The sequence below is a fragment of the Cyclopterus lumpus genome, chromosome 22 (assembly GCF_009769545.1).
Source record: "Cyclopterus lumpus isolate fCycLum1 chromosome 22, fCycLum1.pri, whole genome shotgun sequence".
Classification (NCBI taxonomy): Eukaryota; Metazoa; Chordata; class Actinopteri; order Perciformes; family Cyclopteridae; genus Cyclopterus; species Cyclopterus lumpus.
Genome location: NC_046987.1, coordinates 18,492,295 through 18,520,185, shown reverse-complemented (window position 1 = coordinate 18,520,185; position 27,891 = coordinate 18,492,295). Strand labels below are relative to the sequence as shown.

General features: G+C 42.4%; 1 protein-coding gene across 4 annotated transcripts; it reads left to right on the top strand.

Annotated features, from left to right (window-relative positions):
* Nucleotides 1–1,882: 1,882 nt before the first annotated feature.
* Nucleotides 1,883–26,649, top strand: stxbp5b (syntaxin binding protein 5b (tomosyn)). Of its 4 annotated transcripts, XM_034562630.1 has the most exons (29): nucleotides 1,883–2,429; nucleotides 3,901–3,998; nucleotides 7,511–7,592; nucleotides 7,892–7,992; nucleotides 9,095–9,229; nucleotides 10,433–10,496; nucleotides 11,277–11,360; nucleotides 12,645–12,768; nucleotides 12,862–12,940; nucleotides 13,914–14,068; nucleotides 14,193–14,265; nucleotides 14,835–14,982; nucleotides 15,124–15,191; nucleotides 15,311–15,351; nucleotides 15,874–16,094; nucleotides 16,293–16,477; nucleotides 16,854–16,979; nucleotides 17,219–17,370; nucleotides 18,493–18,555; nucleotides 18,663–18,719; nucleotides 18,823–18,870; nucleotides 20,193–20,243; nucleotides 20,459–20,590; nucleotides 21,402–21,641; nucleotides 22,266–22,623; nucleotides 22,762–22,927; nucleotides 23,973–24,084; nucleotides 24,184–24,404; nucleotides 24,502–26,649. In XM_034562630.1, the coding sequence occupies exons 1-29, from the start codon at nucleotides 2,280–2,282 to the stop codon at nucleotides 24,541–24,543; spliced, it is 3,576 nt and encodes a 1,191-aa protein (XP_034418521.1). In that variant the 5' UTR covers nucleotides 1,883–2,279; the 3' UTR covers nucleotides 24,544–26,649. The 4 variants fall into 4 exon arrangements, with proteins under 4 accessions (XP_034418521.1, XP_034418522.1, XP_034418523.1 ...); XM_034562631.1 differs by lacking the exon at nucleotides 20,459–20,590; XM_034562632.1 differs by lacking the exons at nucleotides 20,193–20,243; nucleotides 20,459–20,590.
* Nucleotides 26,650–27,891: the final 1,242 nt, after the last annotated feature.

Sequence of the window (27,891 nt, the reverse complement as noted above, 5' to 3'; positions counted from 1 at the left end):
ATTATTGATATTGCCCTGTTTCATCTGCCCTCCGGTGAACATTTTTCGCTGGCAGCCTCCTTCATATATTCATGATTGCATTTCCATTTAGTCAAACTTGTGGATAGGTTGATGAAGTGTATAGTATCCATGCTGTGCCTCCGTCAGCCTCTCATTGTGTCTCCACTGACCCATTGTATGATGGCATGTGCTAATTAAGATGCACCGTCTGTGGCAAGCAGACTGCCATTTCACTGCACAGATATTCTGTATGTTAAACGGACTCCTTGACGTCCCTCTACATTAAAATGACAAATTATTACTGTGTGCAAAAAGGCCAGAATGTGAATGAAACTATCGATTGAAACCAGATAAAATCCTGTATCACCTGGGCGACCAATCACGGGCAGGAATCCATATGTCGCTGTCCGTGGTGCTGAATCTTTGCTATGAGAAGAATCTTCTCCACCATAATAAAAAGATAGTGTCAGTAGAAGGTTGGTAGACTACGCCATCTAGTGGTTAAAACATGCATGTGCAAAGACAATTACAGCTTTATGTTTGAATACATATGATATGAGGCATGTGGAATATATCACAGGAAATGTATGTTTATTAGATGTGGTGGAAGAAGAATACATAGACCACTTTCTACTTTTCGGTATGTTTCTGGCCCGAGAACAGTCCAATATCTGCACAAGAGTTCATAGATTGACCATGCATTTACAGGAGGTTAAATACAGTTCTCTGAAACAATTTTAAGGATATGACCTTGGTGTACTGGAAGCTGCTGCTTTGGAACTTAAAAGTATCTACAAGATGTATGTCTTTAAAAAAACAAAAACTCTATATTCTAAATGGCATGTGGTTTACTTGTTAAAACATCTCTTCCATATAAGTTTTTATTCAAAGAGTGCTTCCTGACAATGTGCCATAAAAACTCAATAAAAAAAAGAAGATATGGGCCTCTTAAACAACAGATCATAAAGGTGATCATTTAACCAGGTTTTCTGGTGTTCAAACCAGATTTTCTAGTTTTATAATTCTCTGTGGAGATAAAAACAACCTGGGTTGTTCCTCCTCGGGGGAACAAGAGGAAGTAGTCTCGTTTACATGCACACACACACTAGATTGTGAAATGGGACCTTTGCCATTTACAAAAGGATATCAAATATCTACGGGAAAGATCTGCATTGAGGAGGATTATACATGAGAAGATGTAAATGCAGAATTTCCGTGCTTCCAAACAACAACTCCGGCACGTTTCTCTCACTGCCTCTACATTATTATAGGATAGTGTTTAGACTTTCAGGCTTTGATAGCTGTCACAAGGTTCAGCTTATCATTCTTTTCCAGCCCAAAGGCATTATTGTTGCTTCGGGAACCCTCAGCCAGCAGGGGGCCACACAACACACCGACAATCTGAACTTTAGGTTGCCGAATTAAAATATTTAACAAAGTAAAATATTTGGGGAAATTGGGTTGCTATAACAAAATAAAGTATAAAGTTATATTATCACGAAAATGACACTATATGCACATTATTAACAATTATTTATGAATTTATTTTAAGAAGGCTACTGCCACACATGTTGTTTTTATTAACAATAAGATGTCGGCAGGATGATTTAGGCCTATTCATTAAAAATACACAAATGCAACTGTAAAATATATATATATTGTTTAAGTCCATTTAGCTAAAAATAAATAATCAATAAAATATTTTAATTTGTCCCTCCTGTCAGAATGAGATTGCTCAATTAAAAGCAATTGCACTCGCGTTGTTTTTTCTCCTCACAATACAGAAAACAAACGCCTGTATTCTGTATTTTAAAAAAACGATGTCGCCCGTCGCGGGTCACAGAATCTGACAGGTCACAGAAAACACCGTAACACCGGCTCCAGCATCCGGGTGACAACAGAGCGCAGACTCAATCGCCGCCGCAGCTCACTGCGTTTCCGTAGCCAGGTTTGCTACCCCGCTGAGCCCTGACCGGGGGGAAACAGCTCTCACGGAGACGATTGAATCCCGACCGAATAACGCCAAAAAACTAAGAAAAGCTGGCGGACATGAATGGCGGATTAACACCGACGTCGGAGAGGGACTCGCTGAATAAAACGTCCGTGTCTCGGGTGCTTTTTGGAGAGTGCGCTGGCAGCGAACACCCTCCGTAACATGTGAGATGTCTACGGAGAGATATTAAACCGTGCGGTTAATTCGGCTAACTAGCTAGCAGCTACTAGTTCTCTATCCGATTTATGGTCGTTTTTTCTCTCAACCGTTTGTACCGGAGTCAAAAATGAAGAAGTTCAACATTAGGAAGGTGCTGGACGGTTTGACAGCGGCTTCTTCTTCCTCCTCTTCCTCCGCGACCGCCCAGCCGGGCTCCGGCAGGGACAGCGACGTGATCCAGGAGACCCTCCAGTCGGAGCATTTCCAGCTTTGCAAGGTTGGTTTATGTCCGTTAATAACGGTTGGAATTAACGGACGTTTTTTTTAAATGTATTTTTGGACGACAGTTGACAGACACACACACACACACACTGGCGTTGTTTTCACCTCGGGATGTAGTTAGCACTTAACCCCCCCCAACAGGCACTCTAGATATTAAAGTACAAATAACAACCGAGGGGTCGTTAATAGGGGAATGTCTCCCGTATATTGACCGCCTCGCTCCGCCGTGTCTCGTGGTCTTCTGTGCCCGGAGGTCTCACTCAGCACCCTGTTTGCGTTGCACTGAATGGTCGCCTCAAGTCACTGTTTAAAGTTAGCTAGCTAACCTTAACTAGAGAAGGGAAGACCGAGTTGTGAGTTTTTTTTTTTAAAAGAATAGATTCACGTGTTTAATTTAAATCTATTTTTAATACGACGCCCGCGAGCGCTTCTGTACATTTGAAAGCGATGTGAAATGATTAAGAGATGGAGGACCAGAATCCACACATGTGTAAAAAATGAATTTAGTTCAGCTTAAGCTAATGTGAGCTCAGCCTGAGTGTGTCAAGTTAAATGGCTGTCATTCAATTTCACAGTCTCTTTTTTTATTTTTTTTTGCATGACTTTTCCTCCCTGTGTGGTTGCTTGCTGAGGGAATTAAAAATAAATAAAAAAGGACAGTAACTTTGGTAGATGCCTACTTGGCCTGTGTGTCAGCTCAGCTGGACTCTTTTTGTCCCGGAGGAATCGACTCCCATCAGTGGAAAAAAAAAATGGGACACCTGTGTTTTTTTAAATCCCAGCCTCACTCATCAAAAATAAAACAGCTTTAATAATCCAGCCTCCATAATAACTCTGGTTGGAAAGGTTTCTTTTTGCCTGAGTGGAACAGCTTGGAGCGCCCGGCCCACCAGCTCCTGACCCAGCTGGGGACAGAACGGGTCAGGTCCCCCAGGTGATGCGGGCCACGGCGTCACCTGTTACATAATACTACTGCAACCAGCAAAGAGCTGATGGATGAATGGATGGATGGATGGATGGATGGATGGATGGATGGATGGATGGATGGAGGGAGGGATGGGCGGGCAAGGTTTCCAACCCGAACCAATTGAGTTATAGATGCCTGATGATGATAACATTTTGGGGGGCTGGGGGACTGCAAGATCCCGGCAATGAAGTGCTCTCCGAGGCTGGATGGATGAAATTAATTTATTACTGATGTCTTACTCGATTTGAGCTTACACACAATGTCAAGCAAGATATCAGAAACATATTCCAGTCCCCAATTTGCACTAATGTTTACGCTTTTATCAAATTAATTTTGATAATGACTCATTTTCCACATTGATGGATTACATTTCGAGGGAGATTATGATAATGTTTTTTTTATTTTTTATTTTTTTTCTCCAGTAAAGCCGGCTTTACTGCATAGCGTATGATTGATTAGCTGGCTGGAGGTCTAATATAAATTCTGCTCTTTCCTGCAGACTGTGCGTCATGGCTTCCCATATCAACCATCCTCCATGGCTTTTGATCCCGTGCAGAAAATCTTGGCCGTCGGGACTCAGACTGGAGCGTTGAGGCTGTATCTTTTAAAAATGATATATAATATATAATGATATCGTCAATATATAATCACGAGAAAATGACGAGTGCCACGCAAGGAAAGTAAAGCTTTGGTGATTTCAACATTCTCTACTCCCTCGTGCACCCACACACACACACACACACACACACACACACACACACACACACACACACACACACACACACACACACACACACACACACACCATGTCTTAACTTACTGTCATCCTTCTTTTTTTTTTACGCAAATGTCATACCACCAAGTCGCCTTTTCAACATTCCTCAAAATCCGGGGAATTCGAAACTGTAAGTGACCGGTCTTCGCCTCCTGTCATCCTGCACAACAAAAATAAACCCCTCAAATGGCACAAAGGGAAGTGCAGGGCTCAGAGGTAGACATTAAGCTGGGATGTGTTTCTGTGCAGCCAGCAGCCCTTCTTCTCCTGGAGCTCCCCGGCTCATTAGTGGTACCTCCGCAGAAGCACGAGCAGCTCCTCCGCCATATGCCGAGGAGCCGACCTCATCAACTGTGCTGCCCAGTCTGTGCCAGGATGCCTCTTCATATGTGCTGTAAACATCACTTGACTCACACCACACACACACAGACGTACACACACACACACACACACACACACACACACACACACACACACACACAATCAAGCTGCTACGGTGCCGTGTGCCCCCCCCCCACCCCCCACCCCCCCACTCGGGCAGTTGGGAGTTCGTTTTGTGTTTGTTTGTATTCAAGGATAACACATGTTTTTATAGCTAACCAAGCAACTTCCATGGGTCACAGCAACCAAAATAAACCTGGTCATATCCATGTTGTGTTGTTTACAGCGTGTCTTCGATGTTGGCCTACTTGTGTACAAACACAGGGGTTTCCCTGCGCGCTGGTATCTTGCATGGGAGGCCCATCTTCTTAATTTAGGTTTCCATTGGAAGCGGCTCCGTCCTCGTCTTTATCCGCGCTCCAGATTAAGAGAGCGTCGTGCACTGCTTCCATGTTGTCCTAATGTGCAAGGTGGAGCTGATGGGATTACTGTCATTCAGGCAATAGGTCCATTTATCAAAAGACAGGCTGTATTGATCCGCTTCATTGCCTCCCGGAGTTTGGAAAGGCTGCCACAGCTCAGCAGGCATAAGCTCAATGAGGTGTCTACAAGCAATAAATGTCTGATTTTACAAGATATGTCTCTACTACAGTGTTTTAATCAGTGTGTTACTGTAGTCAGTCTCCTGCTGCCTCTAATATACTGTATGTGCTCTTAAAGTTTGGCCTCTCGAAAAAACCAAAGCCCAGCTCCGTGTTTGTTGCTGGAGCCAAAGCAAAACGGCAATTAGTATTTATTTGACCTACATGGGAACGGAGTCCAGTGGGGGCAGTACATGTTTTTGAACTTTTTTTCGAAATTAAATGAGGGGGTGGGGGGGGAGTTTAAGTTTGTGCCAAATGGATCATGTTGCTTTTTAGTGCAATGTGATGGCCGATGCACGCGCAGCATGACGGGTCATGTGAAAAGCCAGAAGTTTGTTTTTGAGAGCTTCCACTGCAGAAACACTGTGACCACGATCAGCCCACCGGCCTGCAGCTTCCTCTTCTTCTGGCTTCAGCGATGCCTTAACTTAGACTTGAAGAACCGCGGCAGCTTCTCTCTCTTTTTTTTTTTTTCATTTTTTTTTTTTCATTTGTCAGCTAGCATCTTTAAGATAGCTTCCTGTCCCAGTGATTATCAGTTGACTGAAGAAGAAAACCTGCCGATGCTGAAATGTTGTGGTTAACCCTGTTGTATGAAGAACTTAATAGACGGTAAATAGTAATGAAAATGGCTAACAAATAATGCATGTGACGCATGGAATGTACTGCAGTTTGATTTAATCTACAGATTATAAAAAAGAAAAAAATGCCCAATTAAAATTTCAGCAAGTCGTCGTACGTAGACGAGTAGACATTGACGTAACTATCGTTTTTCAGCTCCTAAAGGAATCTCATCACATGACCAAACGGTGATGACGGGAAGTATCATTTGAACATGTCGTGTCCCTCACAGCAAGACGTTACGTGTGACTCGAGCTTCCTGTGCTCACACAATCCTAAAAGCACATGTTCTACGTAACTCATGGCGGGGAAATGAGCAGAGCCGTCTGACACGGCCTCAGCTGACTGACGATGTGTTTTTTTACATGTGGCCCACATGATCGTAGTAAAGGTTTGGATTGTGAAGCGTAACAGGAAGTACCAAGAGAACGCTCTACTTGCCCACCACGGTGATACAATCTTCAGTAATTTCCTGCCAGCTTGGCTCAGCAGCACCATTAACCTACATCCTCCATCTGAATCGGGTCAGACTCCAGACACCTGCACATTTAGATACACCGATGAGTTCACGCTCACAGAAAAAACAAACGGACAACAGCTCCTTGCGTTCAGTCATGAGGCTGTCGAAGTGATTCTACTTGAGGTCAGCAATACGAATACACTACAGTGTTACATAATAACATTCTCGCTCTTTTAGATTATTGCGCTGTTCTCCTTTATGCATGACCAGAGGCTATGAAAACCGACTTAATGACTCCTCCTCCGCTCTCCTCCTCCTGCGTTGTGGACCTGTGGAGCTCTGATGCCCATTAATAATTCTGACAAATGTTGTACAGAACTTGCGGGGCCAGGAGCTAAAACTGGACACAAAGGTCACGACGGGGCGAATGTGAGTTAAGTTGCCAGCAGCCGTCGGACTGGCGCCGGCTCCACGTCTGAAAGTCTTACGTTTGCCTCCATCCGTCTGCAGAAGCGATGCCCACTGTTGAGCCTGTCCTGAAACGGTCTCCTGCAACCCCACCTTAGTTTGTTCAAGGCACCGAGAGGATTGTTTGATCACATCTCGGTTTAAATCCTGTTCACACACATTCTGCTGCGTCAGCGCCAAGTGGACTCGGGATAGTGTGTTCGAGAGATTCCTTTTGTGATCACAGGCCGGTGGGAATAGACCAGCTTTTATCTCATCGTGCCCCCTCATTGCTGGGCTGTTTGTGAAAGTATTCGGAGGATACATTGCCGTCCTGTGGCTACTGGGCGGTGCTCCTCTGTGGCTTGTTTTTGAATGGACCGAATTTAGCAGGCAGGGATTCTCTTGACATGAACTTATTTCCCTTTTTAGATAGAGGTGGAAGTTAAGTTTACCGTGCCGCCGTCATACCGGCTGACGCATGTGAATAAATAAGGCAGACGTGGCCCACTGATTTTTATTTATAACTATCTATTTTAATATGTTTCATGTCCGAATGAAATATTCAGTTGTGAAAGCGAAGAGCCTGGGAACCCTTTTTTAGTCTATTCTTGATACTGAAAACACCTACAGTAGGCGGGACATGATTTTACTTATTATACGCACATTGTTTCAGCATCATTGTTGTAAGAAAATCTGCATTATGTTTTGAGAGATGTTTTATTTTCTGATTTCTGCATCAACTGTCCAGTTTTCCTTGACCTGAGCTGACTTTTTTTAGCTTTGGCTGTGCGGGTGTGGAGTGCTACTGTCAGCACGAGAGCGGCGCGGCCGTCATCCAGCTGCAGTTCCTGATCAACGAGGTCTGTTGTCATTACCTGTTCCTCGTTTCCTTGTTTGGTTTTCCCTTCCACCTTCTCATCACCTGGCTCCTACCACGTATCTGCCTATCCTTGTTCTTAGTAGCAGGCACCGTAGAACACTGGTGCTCGGAGGCCATTAATGACCAGTGGATGTGCCATCTGTGCTTTCGAATGTTAGTCTAGTCACCCGTATGCCTTTTTATAATGCCGTCGAAGTCGTGTGCTCATAATGCAAAACCCCGTAAAGCAGCAGGCACTAAACCACAAGATGTCTTGTGCATTTGTGACCCTCCCCACAGGGGGCGCTGGTGAGTGCCTTAGCTGATGACAGCATCCACATGTGGAACCTGAGGCAGAAGATCCCTGCAATCCTGCATTCTCTCAAGTTCAGCAGGGAGAGGTACAGTAACGTCACCTTGTGAAGTGTAAACACAGTTTGGAAACTGTCTTCGCAGCTGGCCACGTGCTTCTCTGTGCTTATTATTATTATTATTATTATTATTATTATTATTATTATTAGCAATGTCGTTGCATCAGTTTAAAAATATAAAATGCATCAGTTTTTTTGTCTTGTGGTTGGATCTTCCTCTTTAACCAAACGGGCGAAGTGAGTTAATGAGCTCATGATTAAAATTATAATTAAATAATTTAATATATACTGTCAATTATAATAATCATACTTTTTATTTTCATTTAGCTTCCCCAAAACAATGATTGGTTGGACAAAGACTTTAAGAAAATACATTATAAGAAAGCTCTCAAAATAAGAAAACATGAACAAATAAAGGCCAGTGTACAGACTTAGAAATAATATATAATAAAATGAATATAAAACTTCTGTATGCTACCTATAGTGCATCAAACTACACACAAAGTTAGCATCAAGCTGCTGCTTTTTCATGAGTTGGTAGAGACCAAAAACCGAGCTAAAATGACAATTAATATCGGACTTAAATTGATCAGGTGGCTGTAAATATGACTTCAATTGAATACCTATATTGCTTATGTCATTCGCAGGAACAACTTTGTAAGCTGATGACAATATGTCAGATATTTTGTTGTCGTTTGTTTTTATTTCCACCATGTGGTTCGACAAACTCAATTAACGTGACTTCGAGTTTACGATTTAATTATTTTTCAACTTGAGAACACATTTGTCATCCCCGTTTAGTCAAAAATAATAATAAAAACTCCCATAACACACTCAAACACACTAACCAGCTAACGTCATCCTGGTTCATTTGACACTGTAAATATGTTGTATGGCAAAATGTTTCTTTTCCTAGCAGTTGAGGAAAGACAGCAGTGTTAATTCCGCCCCACTGATCTATATATAGTCCGGCTTCATTAGTGTGACACAGAGCAAGCCCTTTGTAATTAAATCTTAGTCGCTAGTCCTTCCAGTTGGAGCGGCATGATTAGGGACAAGAGTGACTCTTTGGAGGGATTGAGTCATGAGATCATCAAAAGCCCGGTTGTGATGGATCCTGATCTCCTTGCAGAATCACGTACTGCCACCTGCCCTTCCAGAGCAAATGGCTCTACATCGGCACAGAAAGAGGAAACATCCACATTGTCAACGTGGAGTCCTTCACGCTCTCGGGCTACGTCATCATGTGGAACAAAGCCATCGAACTGTGAGTCTGTATTGCACAACTGTCTTGTCCCCTCCCCCCCGTCCCCCCCCCCCCCCCCCTCCGATGCTGTGCATGATATAGCACTGAACATGAAAAGAAGAAAAGTTTAACTGAAGTTTTTCAGTGACTAGCAGCTGAAATTGGAAATAGAGAGAGTGTGTCTGTGTGTCTGATCGGCTCACATAAAGGACTCAGAAACAGACGGGGAATGTTTTGTTTTTATGTGTGTGACAAGGTTGTTTTATTAATACAAATTCATTTAAAACACAGACGCAACACACTGGCGTGTCCATACATTTCTGATGCTCGTCAGATCTAAAAGCAGACCTTTTTATTTCCAGTCCATCCCTTCCTTTTTATTCACTGCCACGTCTCCGACTGTATCGACTCATCAGCAGCAATGAGATCATTAGCCGCTGGAGCCAGACCGCATTCAGAGGCAGCAACACTTTCTTTAGGCCAGACCTTCACTCCCTCTGTGCCCCTTGCTCTGTTGCCACGGTGATGCTGTCTCCACACACTATAATCTCTCATAGACCCTCATGTGACCCTGCTCGCTCTCTCTCTCTCTCGTATGTCATGTCTCTCGCTCTCTGGTGCACCGATGCACATTTTCATCTTATATTCGTGTTTATTTCTTTGTGTTTTAAGTGTTTAATAATACACATACAGTATATATCATGTAAGTGATAGTTTTGTACTTGCTGAGATTCTGAACTTGCTGACATTTATTATTTTGTATCTTTAGTTTAGTTCTTGATTGATTGATATTCTTGACCTCACGCTCTCTCTCTCTCTCTCTCTCTCTCTCTCTCTCTCTCTCTCTCTCCCTCCCTCCCCCCCTGGTGTAAGTCCCCATGTGGTCATAAAATGTTATGCTATATTAGGACATACAAAAGTAATATAAAGTCATCGTATTGTATGTCATTAAAAAAAAGTCACAATAGTATGTCATGAAAATGAAAGTATAGTACTTTATTTAAAGTCACAGTACATTCTGAATAAAAATCACATTATACTGTCATACAAAGTCACTATTGTATAAAATGTAATTATAAAGACAAGTATAGTATTTAATTAAAAAGTCATAACATGTCATGGTCTATTATGTCATTAAAATGTCTTTAAAAAGTTATAATATATGTATTTAATCCTCTCTCTCGCTGTCTTCTTGTTTCTCTTCTGTCCCTAAAACTTGCACAGATCCACCAAGACGCACCCGGGGCCAGTCGTGCACATCAGTGACAACCCCATGGATGAAGGAAAGGTAACTGATAGGTGACCATCGCATTGCCTGTGGAACAGAGATCCATTTCTACCCTAAAGCCTAAAACTAAAAACGGCACCACTTTTTGTTTGTTTCCTCTTTTCCCGTGGATATCTGCTCCAGTGCAGACGACACAATGTCAATACGGCTTCTGCAGCTACAATAGAGAATGATAGCAGAACATTTTCAGCTAATTAAAATGTCAATGGTAAACAATCAGGTTTCGGTGTCCAGAATCGGGGAGAAAAGGTTTCTTCCGAGTCTAATTGTTTCCTTAATGGTACGCAGACAAAATCATGAGAGAAGAGATACTGAGAGATGCAGTGTCCTCAATACTCCTCTCATTGGGGGATGTGGCCGTTACCATATGCAACAAATTAAAGGTTTATGCTGCTTTGAATGTTTTTGATGTTTTGGTCTTGTTATATATTTGTTTTCTTTTTATTTATTGATGTAATCGCTTCAGGATTTTACAGAAAATAATATGGAAAATGACTGTACCATAGGGAAGTATACAATTCAACAAATATTGGAAATACTGTAATTTAATTGCATTATTGTTTACTTTGGTTTCAACAGATCTCGCTTATTAAGATTTGAAAAATAATTTCAAAGAAATTCTTTTGGAAAGTGTTTTAGGACCAAATTACCAAATTATTTCACGAAAAGTTCCTAGGAAATGAAGTAGAAGTTATCAGTGAAACAAAGTATTGTTAAGGATCCTTTGAACGTCACAGACGGTGATGTTACAGCCGTGCACCTCTACCTCTCTCCTCCCAGCTTCTGATTGGATACGAGTGTGGGGTCGTGGTGTTGTGGGACTTGAAGTGCAAAAAAGCTGACTGCCGCTACAATTATGATGAGGTAAGGCGTTCGTTTTTTTCCTGTTTTTCTCACCGTTGTCCCGGCAACTTGTTTCCTCTTGTTAGGTTTTGCTTAATATATCACTTCCATCACATGTGACTGAACAGCGGCTCCCAGGTGTCATGAAACCTGAAATAGCTGCTCGTTTGGGCCCCTTTGAGATGTTGTCTCAGGAGCTAAGTTCCTTTTTGTGTTCCATGAAGCATCTCAACGCATCAAAAGCCCATTAAGCAGGAATTGTTGCTTACTGTTTGCAAAACAACATCCAAAGTTGACCCTTCCTCCCTCCGGCTTAACGACCCCAGGATCGCACTCCCACTGTGCACCCGAGGTGCATCCCATAAAGCAGCGAACGTGAAAGCCGACCCCAGATTCCCTCTCGTTTTAGAGAGAGCTTTGTCCACTTTGCCTAGCTGCATATGAGCTTTTTTTCCAGCTTACTTCTTGGATGCGCGCTTGCCCGGAGGCTACTCCCCCAGTTCCCAAGGGCCGGCGCCCAGAAACGTCCCGAGCACTGCAAAATACTACGAAAAAATACAGGGATTATAGAGAGGGGATTACTTCAGTATGAGCCGATACATTTTGGAGGTAAAACTCAACCTTCTAAAGGAAAAAGTCTGGTCATCTGGTTTATGTTATTCTAATCTAATCAGAACCCATGAAAAGACCTAAACTATCAATGAACGGATCTTACAAAACAAGGAAACGCCTGATGTATCTTATTCCTCAGTGCCGGAGAGCCCATTGTTGTCCAAAAACTATGAAAACACATTAATGAGCCAACACACTGTAACGTTTTCCTTAATTTGAATAACACACGCGCTGTGGTTTTATTTTGAGCCGATTCCCAGAGACAAACACACTGGCACGTTCACCAAATCTGAACTTTGTCCCCAACAAATGTACTCCTGTTAAATCGCTTTAGCTAAAAACTGCATTGCTCAGCTGTTTGTTTGTTTTTTTTAAGAAATGATTTTCCCTTTTTTTTTTTTTTTTTTTTTTTTTTGGTTGGAAGTACAAATACATGATCCACTTTCAAAGACTTATGTCTGCAGTAGGAACGGATGGGCGTGGTGGAGCTGAGAGCCACAGACGGGCCCGGCAGGGCAGAACACGATCTTGTCATGGGATTTGTTCATAATCAGAAAAACAGCCTTTATGCTTTTGAATTGGTTGCGCACAGAGCCGTCCACAAATCTTCTGATTTATGGTTGCGCGGCTGTAAAAATGTGCACGTACTTTCACTTCTCCCGGTCTAACGACGTGCCGCTGTGTGTCTTTCAGGCGATCCACTCGGTAGCCTGGCACCATGAGGGTAAACAGTTTGTCTGCAGCCACTCTGATGGCACTCTGACCACGTGGAATATACGAATCCCAGCCAAGTCTGCACAGATCATCACACCACATGGTACGGACTGGTGTATTTACAGTTGTGTGTGCAGGAGCATTAGTTACATTATATGTATTGTAATTCTGCAAATTATAATTCCGCCCCCACTAGGAAAGCAGCCTAAGGACGGAAAGAAGCCAGAGCCATGCAAGCCCATCCTGAAGGTGGAGTACAAAACAACAAGGGTTGGGTAAGTGTGATGGTAGCAAATCCCCACCCATCCTGTGTCTTAACCGGCTCAAGTTTGAATCCATTTCCTGCTTTTCCTGTTATTCTATCACAACAGGCCAGTCAAAGCTGGGATGGACATTTTGTTACGCCGGCTTTGTTTCGTTGTGATCATAGCCACCAGTCGATCATTCGTCATAAATCATGACTAATGATTAGCCGTTCCATTGAGGTCACATTGTTAATCAAGTAGAAAAGTACAAAGACAAAACTTTCCTCTAAAACGTGTCATAAAAAATTACACATTTCACTGAAGCTGATCTAATTATCCCCTGCTTTTTTTTTTTTTTTGTCAGGACTAATCTAGTTGTCATTATAATTAAAAAGTAGGCTCCTCCCATCATTAATGCTCTTGAAATGGGGGCAAAGCATCTCCAGAGAAATCGGGATGGCTATCGTTAGGATTTTTATCGATACTCTTATCGGTTCTTTTTCATTCTCGCATAATTGCTTTTTAATATATTATTAATAAAAGAATACATTCTGAACAGAATCGGAATGAATTTGTGGTCGAGAGACTGCGGACGGGGAAGATTTTCTACATGTGCACATGCTTGTTGAACCGGTGTTTCAATAAACTATTGTCTTTTTACTCGTCTTATTGCACTTGCAGCGACGTGTGTAGTCGGAGGAGCTCGGCCCCGACGCACAGAGCAGAGGAGATGCTGCAGCGGGATAATTAATCGCACCCAAACGTAAAAAAAAAAAAGTACAGATAAAGGAACCGGTAATGTCGAAGCTCATCAACGCTACGCTCGTCAATAATTTAGCCCAGGGGCCCGCTTAACACCGGGTACTCCGTCCTAATCCCTTCAGTGGAAGCACAGCAGTGAAATGTCTGTGTCCCTCCTCACCCATTTAACACAGATTGGACTGACGAACGAATCGAATAAACGACGATACAATTTGTGTGTGTTTTTTCTTTCTGAACTCAGGGACCCGTTCATGGTCCTGTCCGGAGGTCTGTCGTACGACACGGTGGGCAGGAGAGCCTGTCTGACTGTGATGCACGGGAAGAGCACCACCGTCCTGGAGATGGACTACCCCATCGTAGATTTTCTAACGCTGTGCGAGACTCCGTATCCAAACGGTGAGCGCGGGTTCTGTTCTCCCGCTTCAAAATCTGTCGTCGCTCCCTGAAATGACGTCGTCGTTTTTAATTTTGTGCTGTTTTTATTTTTATTTTTTGGGGGGGGGGGGGGTTCTTTTCCCAGACTTTCAGGAGCCTTACGCTGTGGTGGTCCTCCTCGAGAAGGATTTAGTGTTAATAGACCTCGGACAGATTGGGTAATTATTCTGCTTTCTAAATATACTTCAGCTAGAGCATTTTTGGAATGCCTCCAAGAATATGGATTTTGTGGATTACACATTATTACATTATATTATATTAAAACTCTGTATACTAAAGATACTGCTGATTCAAACCTTTCATATGAGTAATAAATGATCAGAAGAAACACACAGTTAAGATCCATCTCTGTGGTTATAATGTATTCAGTATGATGAGTTTATGGAATACACAAGCTGTCAGTCATGTCCGTTTTTGACCAACTCCTATTCTCTAAAGGTCCAATGAAAAAAAAAAAAGTAACTTTAATGGCTAAAAAATTGTTTTGCAGTTGAGAATATTATTTGAACTATAATCTTAATTGCTTTGCCCCTCTGGTAACCATTAATGCTGATTATATGGTACAAAAGTACTATGTTAAGTTTTTTAATTTTTTATTCCAACTCTCCTCCTTTTCTCCTTCTTGAAAAGTAATTTTTAAGTATTTATCGAGGTTTTAGACAAGCGCAGATATTATGAAGATGACGTTAGTTTTCAAATGTAACCCAATGGCACATTGTCTCGACAGGTACCCGATATTTGAGAATCCATATCCTCTGACTATCCATGAGTCACCGGTGACCTGCTGTGAATACTTTGTGGACTGCCCTTCTGAACTCATTCCTGCACTTTACTCTGTCGGCAGCCGGCAAAAGAGACAAAGTTACAGCAAGAAGGTGAATTACTCCTCGTGTGTGTGTGTGTGTGTGTGTGTGTGTGTGTGTGTGTGTGTGTGTGTGTGTGTGTGTGTGTGTGTGAGACCTGGTAAGACGACTGAAAGAAGCCTACAAACATGCACCATGTTTTTCATTTTACAGGAATGGCCCATTAGTGGAGGAAACTGGGGCCAAGGCACTCAGAGTTACCCAGAGATTATTATCACTGGGTTAGTACCTCCATTAGGAATACAACATTTTTTTCTTCTTGATTTGTTGTTTTGATTCACATGAAGACATGGCATTTTTACTGTGGACACATTATATCATTTTTTAAATTTGTTTTCAGACATGCTGATGGGTCGATCAAATTTTGGGATGCGTCTGCATGTGAGTAGTTTTTCATTTGTTTTAAATTAATTCAGTTGTTGGGAGCGTTGTATAACACAGCCACCTCTGTGATATGACCAATATCGAGTCATTAGTCACAAATAAGTCTCAAGTCTTTGCACTCAGAATTAATCGTGTTATTGTGGAGAGAAAGTCTATTATTGCTGTAACTTAAGTCATTCTTTCCTCGTAGATATGAAATACTAGCTTTACGTGGTCATCAGAATTTAAAGGGACACATTGACACACCGAGTTCTGCTGACATTGAGGTTGAGACACAATAGATGAAGCTTACTATTACCATTGCCACAGTAAGCTGTGGAGGAGCTGATTAGGCGTGTGTAAACACAATCGTGTCATCTGCATAAATAAACAAGTTCACTCCATGACACTGGTTTTAATATCCGTTCATGCATAATTTCACAAGAACTAATCCAGGTCGCACTACCCGCAGCGTGTACTATTGAGCTCATGTACTTCACCATAATACATTTCTAACGTCTCTTTGCACTGCTCTCAAAGTGATGCTTCAAGTGCTGTACAAGCTGAAGACTGCCAAGGTTTTTGAGAGGGCTCGCAGTAAGGAGGAGAAGGCCAATACAGAAATAGTAGAGGAGGACCCGTTCGCCATCCAGACCTTGTCCTGGTGCCCCGAGAGCCGGATGCTCTGTGTGGCCGGGGTGTCTGCCCACGTCATCGTCTATCGGTTCAGCAAACAGGAAGTCACCACTGAAGTTGTGCAGGTGGGAAAACAATCAGAAACAATGCAGAATTGTAGTTTGGGACGTATTGTAATCGCTATTTAGATCTTGAAATCTTGATTTATTATCTGGGACAGATTTTGGGGGAAAAGATGGTTCTGACATCATTTCATCCGAGGCCAGCTGAGATTGGGTGTATTTCGAGAACTGTTTTGTGACGCATCATCTCTCGTGTTTTAGCTTTTGGAGGTGCGGATGCAGTGTGAGTTTAACGGTGGGGACTCCCCTGATCCAGGAGGGGAGCAGACCCCCACCCTGCCCACCCAGGGAGCTTCCTCCAGCCCGCAGGAGAGCGAGCCTCCCACTCAGCCCTCCACAGGCAGCAACTCCTCCGACGGACCCAGGGACAATATACCATGCCTGCAGTACGCACAATTAAGTTTTTTTTGTTTTTTTTCTTGTGCTGTTTTGCAAAAAGGTTGAACTGGACGAAGCAGGTTGTCACTGAACAGACCAATTTAAGTGAGCGATGTAGTCATCAATCCACTCCTTCCAGCCAGCTGCTCAATACTTCACAGAATGTCCACATCAGTACGCCAGGGGGAAATAATCTTCTTTATAAAAATGTAAAGAATTGGGGAACTTGTTTTGACAGTAAAAGGGTGAAAGTGGGACTAACGCTAATAAAAAAAAGAAAAAAGAAGAAGATGATACTGTCAGTGTGGCTTACCCAAAGGGTGATGATTCATTCCAGTGTAATGTGCAGCCTGCTGTCTCATCCGGCTGTGTGTTTTGATGCAGGGTGCGGAGCTCCCCGCTGAAGCAGTCTCCGGGCTACCAGGTGGAGCTGGTGATCCAGCTGGTGTGGGTGAGCGGGGAGCCTCCTCAGCCAATCACCAGCCTGGCGATCAACTCCTCCTACGGCCTGTAAGTCTACGCAGCCAGAACACGTGATGTTTTTGACACAACATCACGTCTTTCTACGCCTACAGTTGTCTTGATAGTGGGTGGTTATCCATCTCCTGTCGCTGTATTTGTTCATCCTGTCACACACGCGCACACACACACACACACACACACACACACCGAGAAGGCAATAAGCGTTTATATGGTGCAACTGTAAATAAAGAAGTCCACTGTTTTCCCTCGTCCCTCCTGTGCCTCAGCGTGGTGTTTGGAAACACCAATGGTCTGGCTGTGGCCGACTACCTCCAGAAAACTCTGCTCCTCCACATGGGCACGTCGGAGCTGTACAGCCCATCCGACCCCTACCAGAGGCAGCCTCGCTCCCCACGCAAAGTGCGGCAGCCGTCTGGAGGTGAGCTGCACGCCCAGCATTCCTGTGGCTGTGTGCTGTTTTTCTGTTGGCCACTCTCCATAGCCAAGACTAACATGATTAACCTTTTGAATACATGCTTTTATATATTACTCACCCATGCATTTCTTTTTGCTAAAGCAGTCTTAACATTTAGCTGTGAGCGGCTCTTAGATTCGGGTTAGAGGGGCGGGGCTGACACTTGGCAGCAGCCTTGACTTAGCACCATGAGCACCGCCCCCTGCAGTAGCTCCTGTCCCTCAACAGGGGGCATCACTGGCAGATTCTCCATCTGTTCAGTTGGACTGACCGAAGACAGTGAATGCTGCATCGGTGCCGCAGTAGCATTTCCTTTTTGATTCTGTTTCACATGATGAAACGATACGTAGTTCATGTTTTGTTTTGTTTTTTAAAATGAAAAGCACATTTTAATGTATGCAGACCGCAAGAATATTATTTGATATTAATATTTGTACAAATTCAATTAAATTAGAAATCCATCAGCATGCCTCTGACACTCTTTTTTCTTTTTCTTTTGCACTTCCGATGTCCAGTCATTTTTCTGTTTCACTGTTTTTACTGTTGGTCTCTCTCTGTGATTTGGGAAAGACATTCCAACTGGCACGTCTTGCATGTCCAGACTTTCTAACTTGTATTTTGAGTCTGTGAAAAAACTACGTTCATCACACACCAGTAAGTCATGTTGTGTCTGAATCATCCCCCCCCGTGCCCGTCCCCCCCCCTATCCTACAGTATTATTTTCCTCCTCCAAGCCTTCCCTCGTTCAGATACACTCCCTCATTTAGTGCCCCAAAAGCCCACTTAAAAAAAAGAAACCTCAGCAGTGAGCCAGAAGGACGTTTTGAGACTTGAGGGCACTGGGAGCGTATCTCTTTTAAATGTTGCTCCATATTTTACCAGACAAACAACAGTTACACCCTGAGTCAACAGATTTGTACTAGGCTTGTGAAGTGTAGCTTACACTGTATGGGTAGATGTCCCTGCCTTTGCTCAAATATGACCCTTTTACTGTTGGAATTAGCTTTTACAATAAACCTTTCTGAGAGTAGCCCAAGAGGACTAATTCTGTAATTTTTAATTACCACCTTTTGTGGCTCCCCACAGCAACCTGTGACTCAAACGATGGGTCCAACACCTCAGAGGACCGCTGCAAATCCCCGACTTCAGGTAAGCCTCCCTGAAGCCTGAGTGCTTCATACAAAAAAAAAAAAAAAAAAGATCCTTTTATGTCGAAATCCATCTTTTATTTCAAACGCTGACCTTTTGTCATGTAGGATCTACCTCACCTTGCAATTCTGATGATGAGCGAAAACAGAAGTTCATAGAGAAGGGTACTGTATTGTTAAACGCCGCACGTCCGCTTACGTTTTAAGCATTTTCAAAATGGCTGCGGATGTCTGATTTGTCTTCTTTTTTTTTTAACCTCATTTCCAGTGAAGTTCAAAAGCAGACGCTTTTCCAAGACGGTTGCCAATGACTTTGGTACGGTATCATCCGGATGTATTCTCTCTGATCACTCACTCTTTCTCTCTGATTGACGGCGCTCTTAATGCCGCCGTGCCCTTAATCTCCCGCGTCGATCTGTGCCAATGAAAGACGGACGTGAATTCAAGGAATGTATTTTCACTAATCATACGGTTTGGGGATTGGTTGATTTCTGAAATGAATCAGGAGTCTTTGTTCCGTGCATGACGAGACGTCTTTTGAATTTCAGGCCTCAGATTTTCTATGCAGATTTTTTGACCAAATGCTATCGGCTTTTGCTGCTTGTAGATATTATGCCCAATTGGCAAATGTTGCTGCTGCTTCTTCTTCTTTTTTTTTTTTTTTTACTAAACTCTAAAGCATAGAAAATCTGCTTCATGCCTTATTCTTTACATTACTAATGTCAAACCGTTGTCACTTTAAATGTTGAAAATGAATTATTGACCCTGTAGATATCTGCTGCGTGTTTCTGATTGCAGGGCGTCAGTCCAACGCTCCTCCTGCCGAACTATGTTCACTGAATTGCAATTCCCTTATTTCTTGACTGCCTCTTGCTTTGTTTGACTTTGCAGGCCCTTTGGCTGTCTGTGATGCCTGTCAGCGCCATTTATATTCTCAGGGTTCCTCTTAAGTGTGGTTATGGACTGCAACAGGCAACTTTTCTTCTTTTTATATTGGCAACACCCTCCTGCTAAGCGAGCACGTCAATTAAAATGAGAACATTTCTCTTAAAGAAATGCAGTCTTGTTGCACACAGTGAGAGTTGTCCCGTGTATGCAATGTACTGTAAGTACAATGCACTGTCCCCAGAAGCAATACTTTTGTCATTTTTATGCCACTGATAATAATCATGATGATAATGCAAGTGCACCCCTTCGAGGAGCATTACACTTTTAACTCTAAAGAAAGCACAATCTGACATTGGAATTAATAAATGGAATGGAATCAAGGGCTCTGTTGTAAAAAAAAATTGCAATATCTGCGCAATGCCCAAGTCTAATAACGGCAGGTAAAAACCCTGCTGTTTATTCTGACATCTAGAAATGCAACGGGCAATATCGAGCAAAAATGATCAAGATCATATCCGTATATTGATAAGTTGATAACGCAGGTAAAGTGACAGGACTGCGTATGCACTTTACGTACAACAGTTGTCCTTCAGTGTATCACCACTCTTACGAATGACTCAACCAAATAATCTTTTATTGAAATGATTGTAACAAAATCTTTTTGATTTTTCACCCCAAAAAAACCCAACATTTTCTATTTTTAGCCCTTTCTTTTTCCTCATACAATATGAGTATTTGTTTCTGTTACAGCCAAGATGTCACGGAAAATTAGCTCGTCTAGCGAGCAAAAGACTGACCTGGGTAAGCCTGAATTACAGCTTCCAAGAGCTTTTACCTTTCTCTACAGGTGTTCTCTTGTCACTTGAATCTTCTTTTTCATTTTGTATGATCTTCCACAGCTGTAAAATACTTTTTTTTTTAATTGTCCAATAGCATTTTTGATGTAAATGTGAGATCCGTGGGATGTTGTACTGTAAGTCGAGACGAACACTCTCTGTCTCTGTTTGCACTGAAAGCAAAGGAGAGGTCCAAACAATGGCGCTCTCTCACGTGTAAGAAGCACATTTGTTGCGCGAACGAAGGCAAGGCGGCAGCCGGGACGACCCAGAAGGGGGCCGTCAGTAGAACTGAATCAACCCCCAACTTCTGTGAGTGGACCAGCCATGGTCCGACTTGGGCTGAAGTGGGATAACTGGTACTAACCCCCCCCCGCTCTCTCACCCCCGCTGGGGCTTTTGCTCTGAATTGGTTAACATGACACTAATCCTCTCACCATGATTGTTTGGTTCTTTCTGAGGAAGCTGCGCTGACTTCAAACCCTGGCTTTTTCTCGTTTTACAGTTTTTCCTCGTGAAGGACACACACACACACACACACACACACACACACACACACACACACACACACACACACACACACACACACACACACGCACGCACGCACGACGGGCGGCGTGTGTTCAGCCTTCCCCTCTGTGTCGCACATCTTTTGTGTGTTTCTGTCGGGATCCTCATTAGCTGTTTTTTTTTTTTTTTTTAACGAGGGTAAAAGTTTGTGTTTCAGCTGCCGTCAGCACAGTAATGAGGCGTGAATAATTCTTGCTTCTTAAATACCAGCTCATGGGACTTTTTTCACATTGAGAATGTTGTTGTCAACTCAATTGTACATTGTGGGATGCATTTAAAGAAAATGCATCCTCGGATGTAAACCGTGCAAGAGCGTCTCAAGGTCAAAATGCTTTTTGGTGTTCACTCGTCTGTGCTGTGTTACTTCTATTGAGACGAGAATATGATTGATGATGTGCCTCACTAACCATAAAGAAGCCGAATATAACTAACATTTTACCTGCGTTTTGACCCAATGGATTTCCATGCCATGACAAGGCTAAGTCTTGTTTTAAACTTTTCTTTTTTCTTTTCCTCATTCTCTGCTCTGTTGTGCTCACTCCTCCTGTTCCAGATGCCAGGGATAACACGTTCACCCGCTCACGTAGTTCAAGTGTCACCAGCATAGAACGAGAATCTCGAGAGGCCATCTCCTCCTTTCACTTCTGCGAGAGTTACCCCCGGAAGAGCGACAGCGTGGTCAGCCCCTGTCTGCTGGTGGGAACCACCCAGGGCACTGTGATGATGGTGGCCCTCAGCATGCCGCCCGGCGGGGACCAGAGGCTGCAGCAACCAGTCGGCATCTCCTCCTGTGGTAAGAAGTTGAGCTTTTCTTGAAGGGTGGGGATCGGGTGGGACCAGGTGTGGACCAGAGGCTGCAGCAACCAGTCGGCATCTCCTCCTGTGGTAAGAAGTTGAGCTTTTCTTGAAGGGTGGGGATCGGGTGGGACCAGGTGTGGACCAGAGGCTGCAGCAACCAGTCGGCATCTCCTCCTGTGGTAAGAAGTTGAAATTGCGGTCACTTGAAAACTCTTGTGTTCGGATTTTTCTTTCCACGGACGGTGTGTGAGCCGGAGGATTAGATCAGATTCAGGCAAAATATTCAATTCCAGAAACAGTGTCAAATCTCCCCAGCCAGCGCTTTGTGCTGTGGAGCAGTTTATATATCACTTAGTAAGCAGAATCGATTCATTATCAGTGAGTTACATCGCGGGGCTTTTCAACTGAAACCTGAACATCTTGGCGTGTGTTTTTTTAAAAATGTATTTCCCATCACAGTTAATGTCCAAATGTTCTAAATGATGAAATCCAACTTCTCTCGGTTGGAATTAAGGAATGCAGCACTAATTTAAAATGTGCTCGATATTCAGTGGTAAATTCGAAAAGGCAGTCTCTGATGCAAATTCAAACGATACCTTTTTGAATCCTCGTTCTTCAGGCAGTATGGTCACACTCAAAGGAGGCATTTTGACTATGGCCCTGTTGGACGCCGCTGGAGCTCTGCTGCCCCCTTCCTACGAGCCGTGGTACGACCCAAATGCCTCGGACGAGGAGAAGGAGAAGAGCCGGAGGCGCAGGCCAGCCTCCCCTCCCTCGTCTCAAGACGGTCCGGATCCCCAGTTCGCTGTGCTGTGTTCGGAGAAACAGGCCAAGGTGGTGGCCATGCCCTCCCAAACCCGCATCTACAAACACAGCATCACAGAGACCTCCTTTGTGCTGAGGGCTGACGTTGTGCAGATGGGCGGAGCCAACTGCATCGCCTGTTTCTGCGCTAACGGGCACATCATGACTCTGAGGTATGACGTCTAGTAGCTTCTAGTGTTAAGTGACTCTATTGTCAACATATCTGATGAAATCACAATCACCTCATTTGTATAGAACGACATTCTTAAACGTCTGGTCTGAAGTAATGTCTGTTCTTTGTGTCGTCCCAGTTTACCCAGTCTACGGCCTCTGCTGGACGTGAACTACCTGCCGCTGACAGACATGCGGATAGCCAGAACGTTCTGCTTCTCCCACCTGGGTCAGGCCCTGTACCTCACCTCCCCCACGGAGATCCAGAGGCTCACCTATAGCCAGGAGACCTGCGACAATCGACAGGTCGGATAATTATTATATTATCATCTTTCATTATTAGATCCAATGATTCTAAGTGTGGAGAAAAGACTTTTCATTTATGCTTTGGTGGAAAAAAAACTTAAGTAACAGATTGTGGTGGGCTTGATGTTTAATATCGCACTCGCAAATATAGTGTAATTCTTTTGAATTATTCATCAGGCTGCTAACGAATCTTTGGGCTTCCCGACACAACACCTTTTTTAATTATCTCTTCACCAAGCGTCCTCCGAGGACAATTCTGGGATCCGCTGTTTTAGATTTAACATCAAACTAATTACGGAAGAAACGGGGGAATTCGAGAACTAATATTGTCATTCAATGCACTCGTTAAAGGATAACTTTTTTTTCTTTTTTTAACCTGAACCAGTTTTTTATTGGTCCAGTATTGAGGGAGAACGCTGAAGCCGCAAAACGAGTTGCATTGTAATCAAATCGGCCAATTCTGCATCGTCGATGTGCGTCCACGCAAAGTGCTTCTTTTTACCACCGTCGGGTTCCGATTGTTACAGACCAGATTTTACAGAGAAATATAACGTTTTTCTTTATTTTTCTTTCTTCTTTATCTTCCGCTTGATCTATTCTGGTCGTTATTGTGTCATGTGACCGGTTGACTGGTGGAAACACGAGTGAGAGTTGGAGAGAGGAGCGCTGGTGTTGTTGGAGCACAGAGAGCGTAGCTTCGTGTTATCTAAAAGAATTTAAAGGTCACGGCTAAAATATTTAGTGACACAATAACAAACAGACCGGATCAGGTGCAGGTAAAGAAAACCGGTTTAATACTGGACCAATTAATACAAATGTTGTCCCTATTAGTCACTTGGGAACAGGATCCAGGCTGATATCACCCTTTTAAGCTGCAATTATTACAATAATAGTTTATTTTCATGTAAAATTACATAATTTCATGCCCACTATTAGCACCTGAAATGGTATGGCATACACGTTATAGGTCTATCTGTATTTCTATAAGGAATGCATATTGAAATAGACTATACTGTATGTACTATTCTGTGTGTGTCTTCCTCAGGAGATGCTCAGTGAGTTATTTACCCCCGTGGAGACACCAGAGGCTCCTAACAGAGGTTTCTTCAAAGGCCTGTTTGGGGGAGGAGCTCAGTCTCTGGACAGGGAGGACCTCTGTGAGTAAAGAAAGGCCTCGTGTCAGGATCTTTTACTTTAAAGATGCATGTCGGAATTTATGAACACCGACATGGATTTCTTTTTTTTGTCTTTGGTAGTTGGAGAAACGGGTGCTGGCAAAGCCTCCCGCAGCCTGGCCCAGCACATCCCCGGCCAAGGGGGCATGGAGGGCATGAAGGGTGCAGCGTCCGGGGTCGTGGGGGATCTGGCCCGTGCACGGATAGCTCTGGACGAGAGAGGGCAGAAACTGGGGGAGCTGGAGGACAGAACGGCTGCCATGATGTCCAGCGCAGATTCATTTTCAAAACATGCTCATGATGTACGCACTTGTCATTTCTTTGGGATACTTAAGAGATTGTTTTCAGGTTAACGTCTTCTTGTTTTTTGACTCATTTTTGCTCTTTTTCGCCCTCCAGATGATGCTGAAGTACAAAGATAAGAAGTGGTACCAGCTCTGATGGCAGCGTGTGGGAGCATTAGACTCTGTAATCACGAAGTATCACACCAGTATCTCTTCAATATTTCTCTCCACGGGGGGGGGGGGGGCTCAACACAGACTCATGCTTTTATTCTCAGAACAATATCACACACTCTGCATTATCTCAGCGACCGGAGGAGACACCGGCCGACCACCATGTAACGAGAATCGGAAAAGAAATGGAAGAAGAGAAGCTGTTAGGACTCTCTCTTTCCATTTCACCGGAGAGCGATGATGTTCACCTAAGGTGACCTTTCATATCCATCATGCACTCGTGTGTGTATATGTATGTATGTGTGTATATATATATATATATATATATATATATATATATATATATATATATATATATATATATACACTCTGCTGTTTTGTTCTGAAGGAGGCTGAAAGACAATTCTGCAAAACATGTACTTTGGTGGCTTGATTGCGATTGTTCTTTCTCTGCCCTTTAAGATGTCTGTCAAACACAGTGGGCTTAAACGAGGAGAAAAGTCTGATGACCCTTTGTCCTTCATGTCTAATCTGTTTCTATAGGAATGATTGGATCAATGAAGGACTCCTGTCCGTTTGTTTTTTTTTCCCCAGTTTACATTATTTTTTTAGACATTTGTCCTTTTGCCAGTCTGTTAAGAAATGTCCTTTCTCGCACGTAGAAGTGTAAAAACTAGACGTGGCGATGATGAACCTCTCACCGAATAAGGGCTGGTACCACACTAGTTTCCTTTTTTTTACATCATTTTCCAACTAAGTTGTTTAACGTGAGAAGGACAATTGTTGTGTTTTTTGTTGTTGTTGTTTTGTTTTTTTGAAGATCCCTTTCGTTTTTATTTAAAATTAGTCTATTTATTGGAACCGTATAATAGATGAGAAGTAAAAATAAGTTTGTATGTTGGGCATTGAATTATATATATATATATATATATATATATTTTTTTCCTTTTGGTGAATTAAATGCGCAAAAAGAAAGTGCTGAAAATGTTTACCCCTGATGATGAAGAGTTTACACTGATCTGTCAGAAAAATGAAGAGTTGATACACTGGAGAAAAAAAAAACCCCTGACGGTCTTCTATTCGTCTGTCTTTCAAGGGGCTGTAGCTGAGTCGTGTAGAAGAAGAAGGATGTGTTGAAGGGCAATACAAAGATTGTCCATATTATAATTAGCATAAATGTATATTTTGATTACACTTTTTTTTTTGGAGATAAAGATTCTATATATACACGATTATTCACATTTCTTTTTGGCATTCTGTCGCAGCTGATTTTTGGTGTCGTTTCTCAACGTGTAGGGAAAGAAGCATGCGTCTCTAGCAGCACACTGGGAATGTTAACGCTGCCAGTGGAAATGACCAAGCGCCTCTCTCTGAACCCATTCACTTCAAAACGGTTTCTCTTCTGCCTTTACCTCATGATGCATATAACCTAACCTCTACCTAATGTGTGTGTGTGTGTGTGTGTGTGAACATGCATATATTCAGGAATATGTGTATGGGCGCCAATATTTCTAATACTGCATAGATACAGTGTATTACAATAGGTTTTTTTGCTTTTGCTTGACAGTGTTTATCAATGTGGTTTAACTAGAATTCTATTGTACTCTGATTAATTTTGTCATGAGGCGCCAGGATATGCTGCTATTTGTGTCAATGTAGGAGCATTATCTGTTGGTCTTTTTATTTTGAAAAAAACGGAGAGAATTATTATTTTTTCCGTCTTGTCCAGATTGCTGCCAAATGTTGTAAATAACGGAGACAGCTGGACACAAATCTGACAGTGCAGGTTCAGGCGACGTGACATACGGCGGCCATGTTCTTTTCCCACACCAAAGAGTTGCTTAATTTCACAAAGTTGTCTTGGTTTTCTTTTTCTCGTTAAACGGTAAGAGAGTCGGGTCTCCAGGCGGAGGGTAGATTGGCTTTAGTTTATTCTCACGGGCACGCATTGCCCAAACGGTGCATGTGAACAGTTTGATTCCAAAATGAGATCATCTGGCTCTTAGCTGGTATTAAATCCGGTATACTTTGGAGGTGTTGAGTTTTATCCAAGAACAATTAATACATTTTGGAATAAAACCCATTTCTTTTAGCTGGCTGATTTGAATATGCTAAGATATACCGGTCTGTGGTTTTTGCACTATTTCTTTTTTTTTGTTGTACTTTAATATAATTGAGTTTAGTAATTGTTTTTAATGTGTTTATTTTTCTCTGTCCCATTTTCTTGTTTTCGAAAAAAGGACCAAAACATGACAGTACCTATGCTTATCTATGTCATATGCCAATTATGCTGATTCCCTCACTCTCAGATTTGTTTTCAATGTCAGGTTAATGATACTATGATATCTTTATATATTTGAAAAACAAATATATATATATATATATATATATATATATATATATATATATATATATATATATATATATATTTACTTATACTTTTAATTTAAATAATCTATTAAAAATGAATACCTTAATGTAATTTTTTTGAGATGGAATAACTCATTAATATCCCCAAAAAATGGTTGTGCATAATTATCCGTCACCCATACATGACAATAAACATTTTCTGGTTCTATACTGAACATGCTCATCTCAAACCCAAACGTTGCTACTGCAGGAGGGTCACCTCCTCTTGGTGGGCCGCTGAGTCTTTCTACAAAGTGTGGCCTCCACTTTAAAACGCTTCAGTTTGCAACACATATGGTCTAAATGGTCTCTTATTGCACATTGAAGGATGCATGATATTAAGTGTTTACAAACTTGAAACAACCATGTATTATCCCTCTTAGAGATTGTCTGTCTGTTCTGGCATCTGTATTTACCACCATGTTGAACAAAACTGAAGTTCTCATCACGCGCCCTGAAGGTGTCCCAGTTTTCATTTGATCATGTGTGAAGAGATTATATTTATTGTATTGGTACATCCCGTTTCTGTTACCTGTTTTTTGCTTCATGGAAACTCTTGCCCTCCCTGCACTGTGGACGTGAAGCTCGGCTCACAGCGCCGTGCAGGAGAGCTCAAGGGCTTCTCAGTCGCCATCCTTCCATACCATCTGTCCGTCTTCTGGGATGAATATCTGTGGAGTTGCAGTATTTTTCTCAATGGGCCATTTTTGTACAGTTTTATTAAAATAAATTTCACATGGATGTCTGACTTAATCTGCTGCCACAAACAATTTAGACTATATATATATATATATATATATATATATATATATATATATATATATATATATATATATAGTGCAATGGAAAATAAATGTAAAACCATTTTGTGTTTATCTGTTTCACGTTGTACTGTTTGTTCACTGAATTAATTTCAAAATAAATG

Excerpts from the sequence above, each read along its gene's own strand:
- stxbp5b (XM_034562630.1), top strand. The coding sequence starts at position 2,280 with ATGAAGAAGTTCAACATTAGGAAGGTGCTGGACGGTTTGACAGCGGCT. Across the intron at positions 14,983-15,123 it reads GACAAAGTTACAGCAAGAAG|GAATGGCCCATTAGTGGAGG; the intron begins GTGAATTACTCC and ends TTCATTTTACAG. Across the intron at positions 16,478-16,853 it reads GACAATATACCATGCCTGCA|GGTGCGGAGCTCCCCGCTGA; the intron begins GTACGCACAATT and ends GTTTTGATGCAG.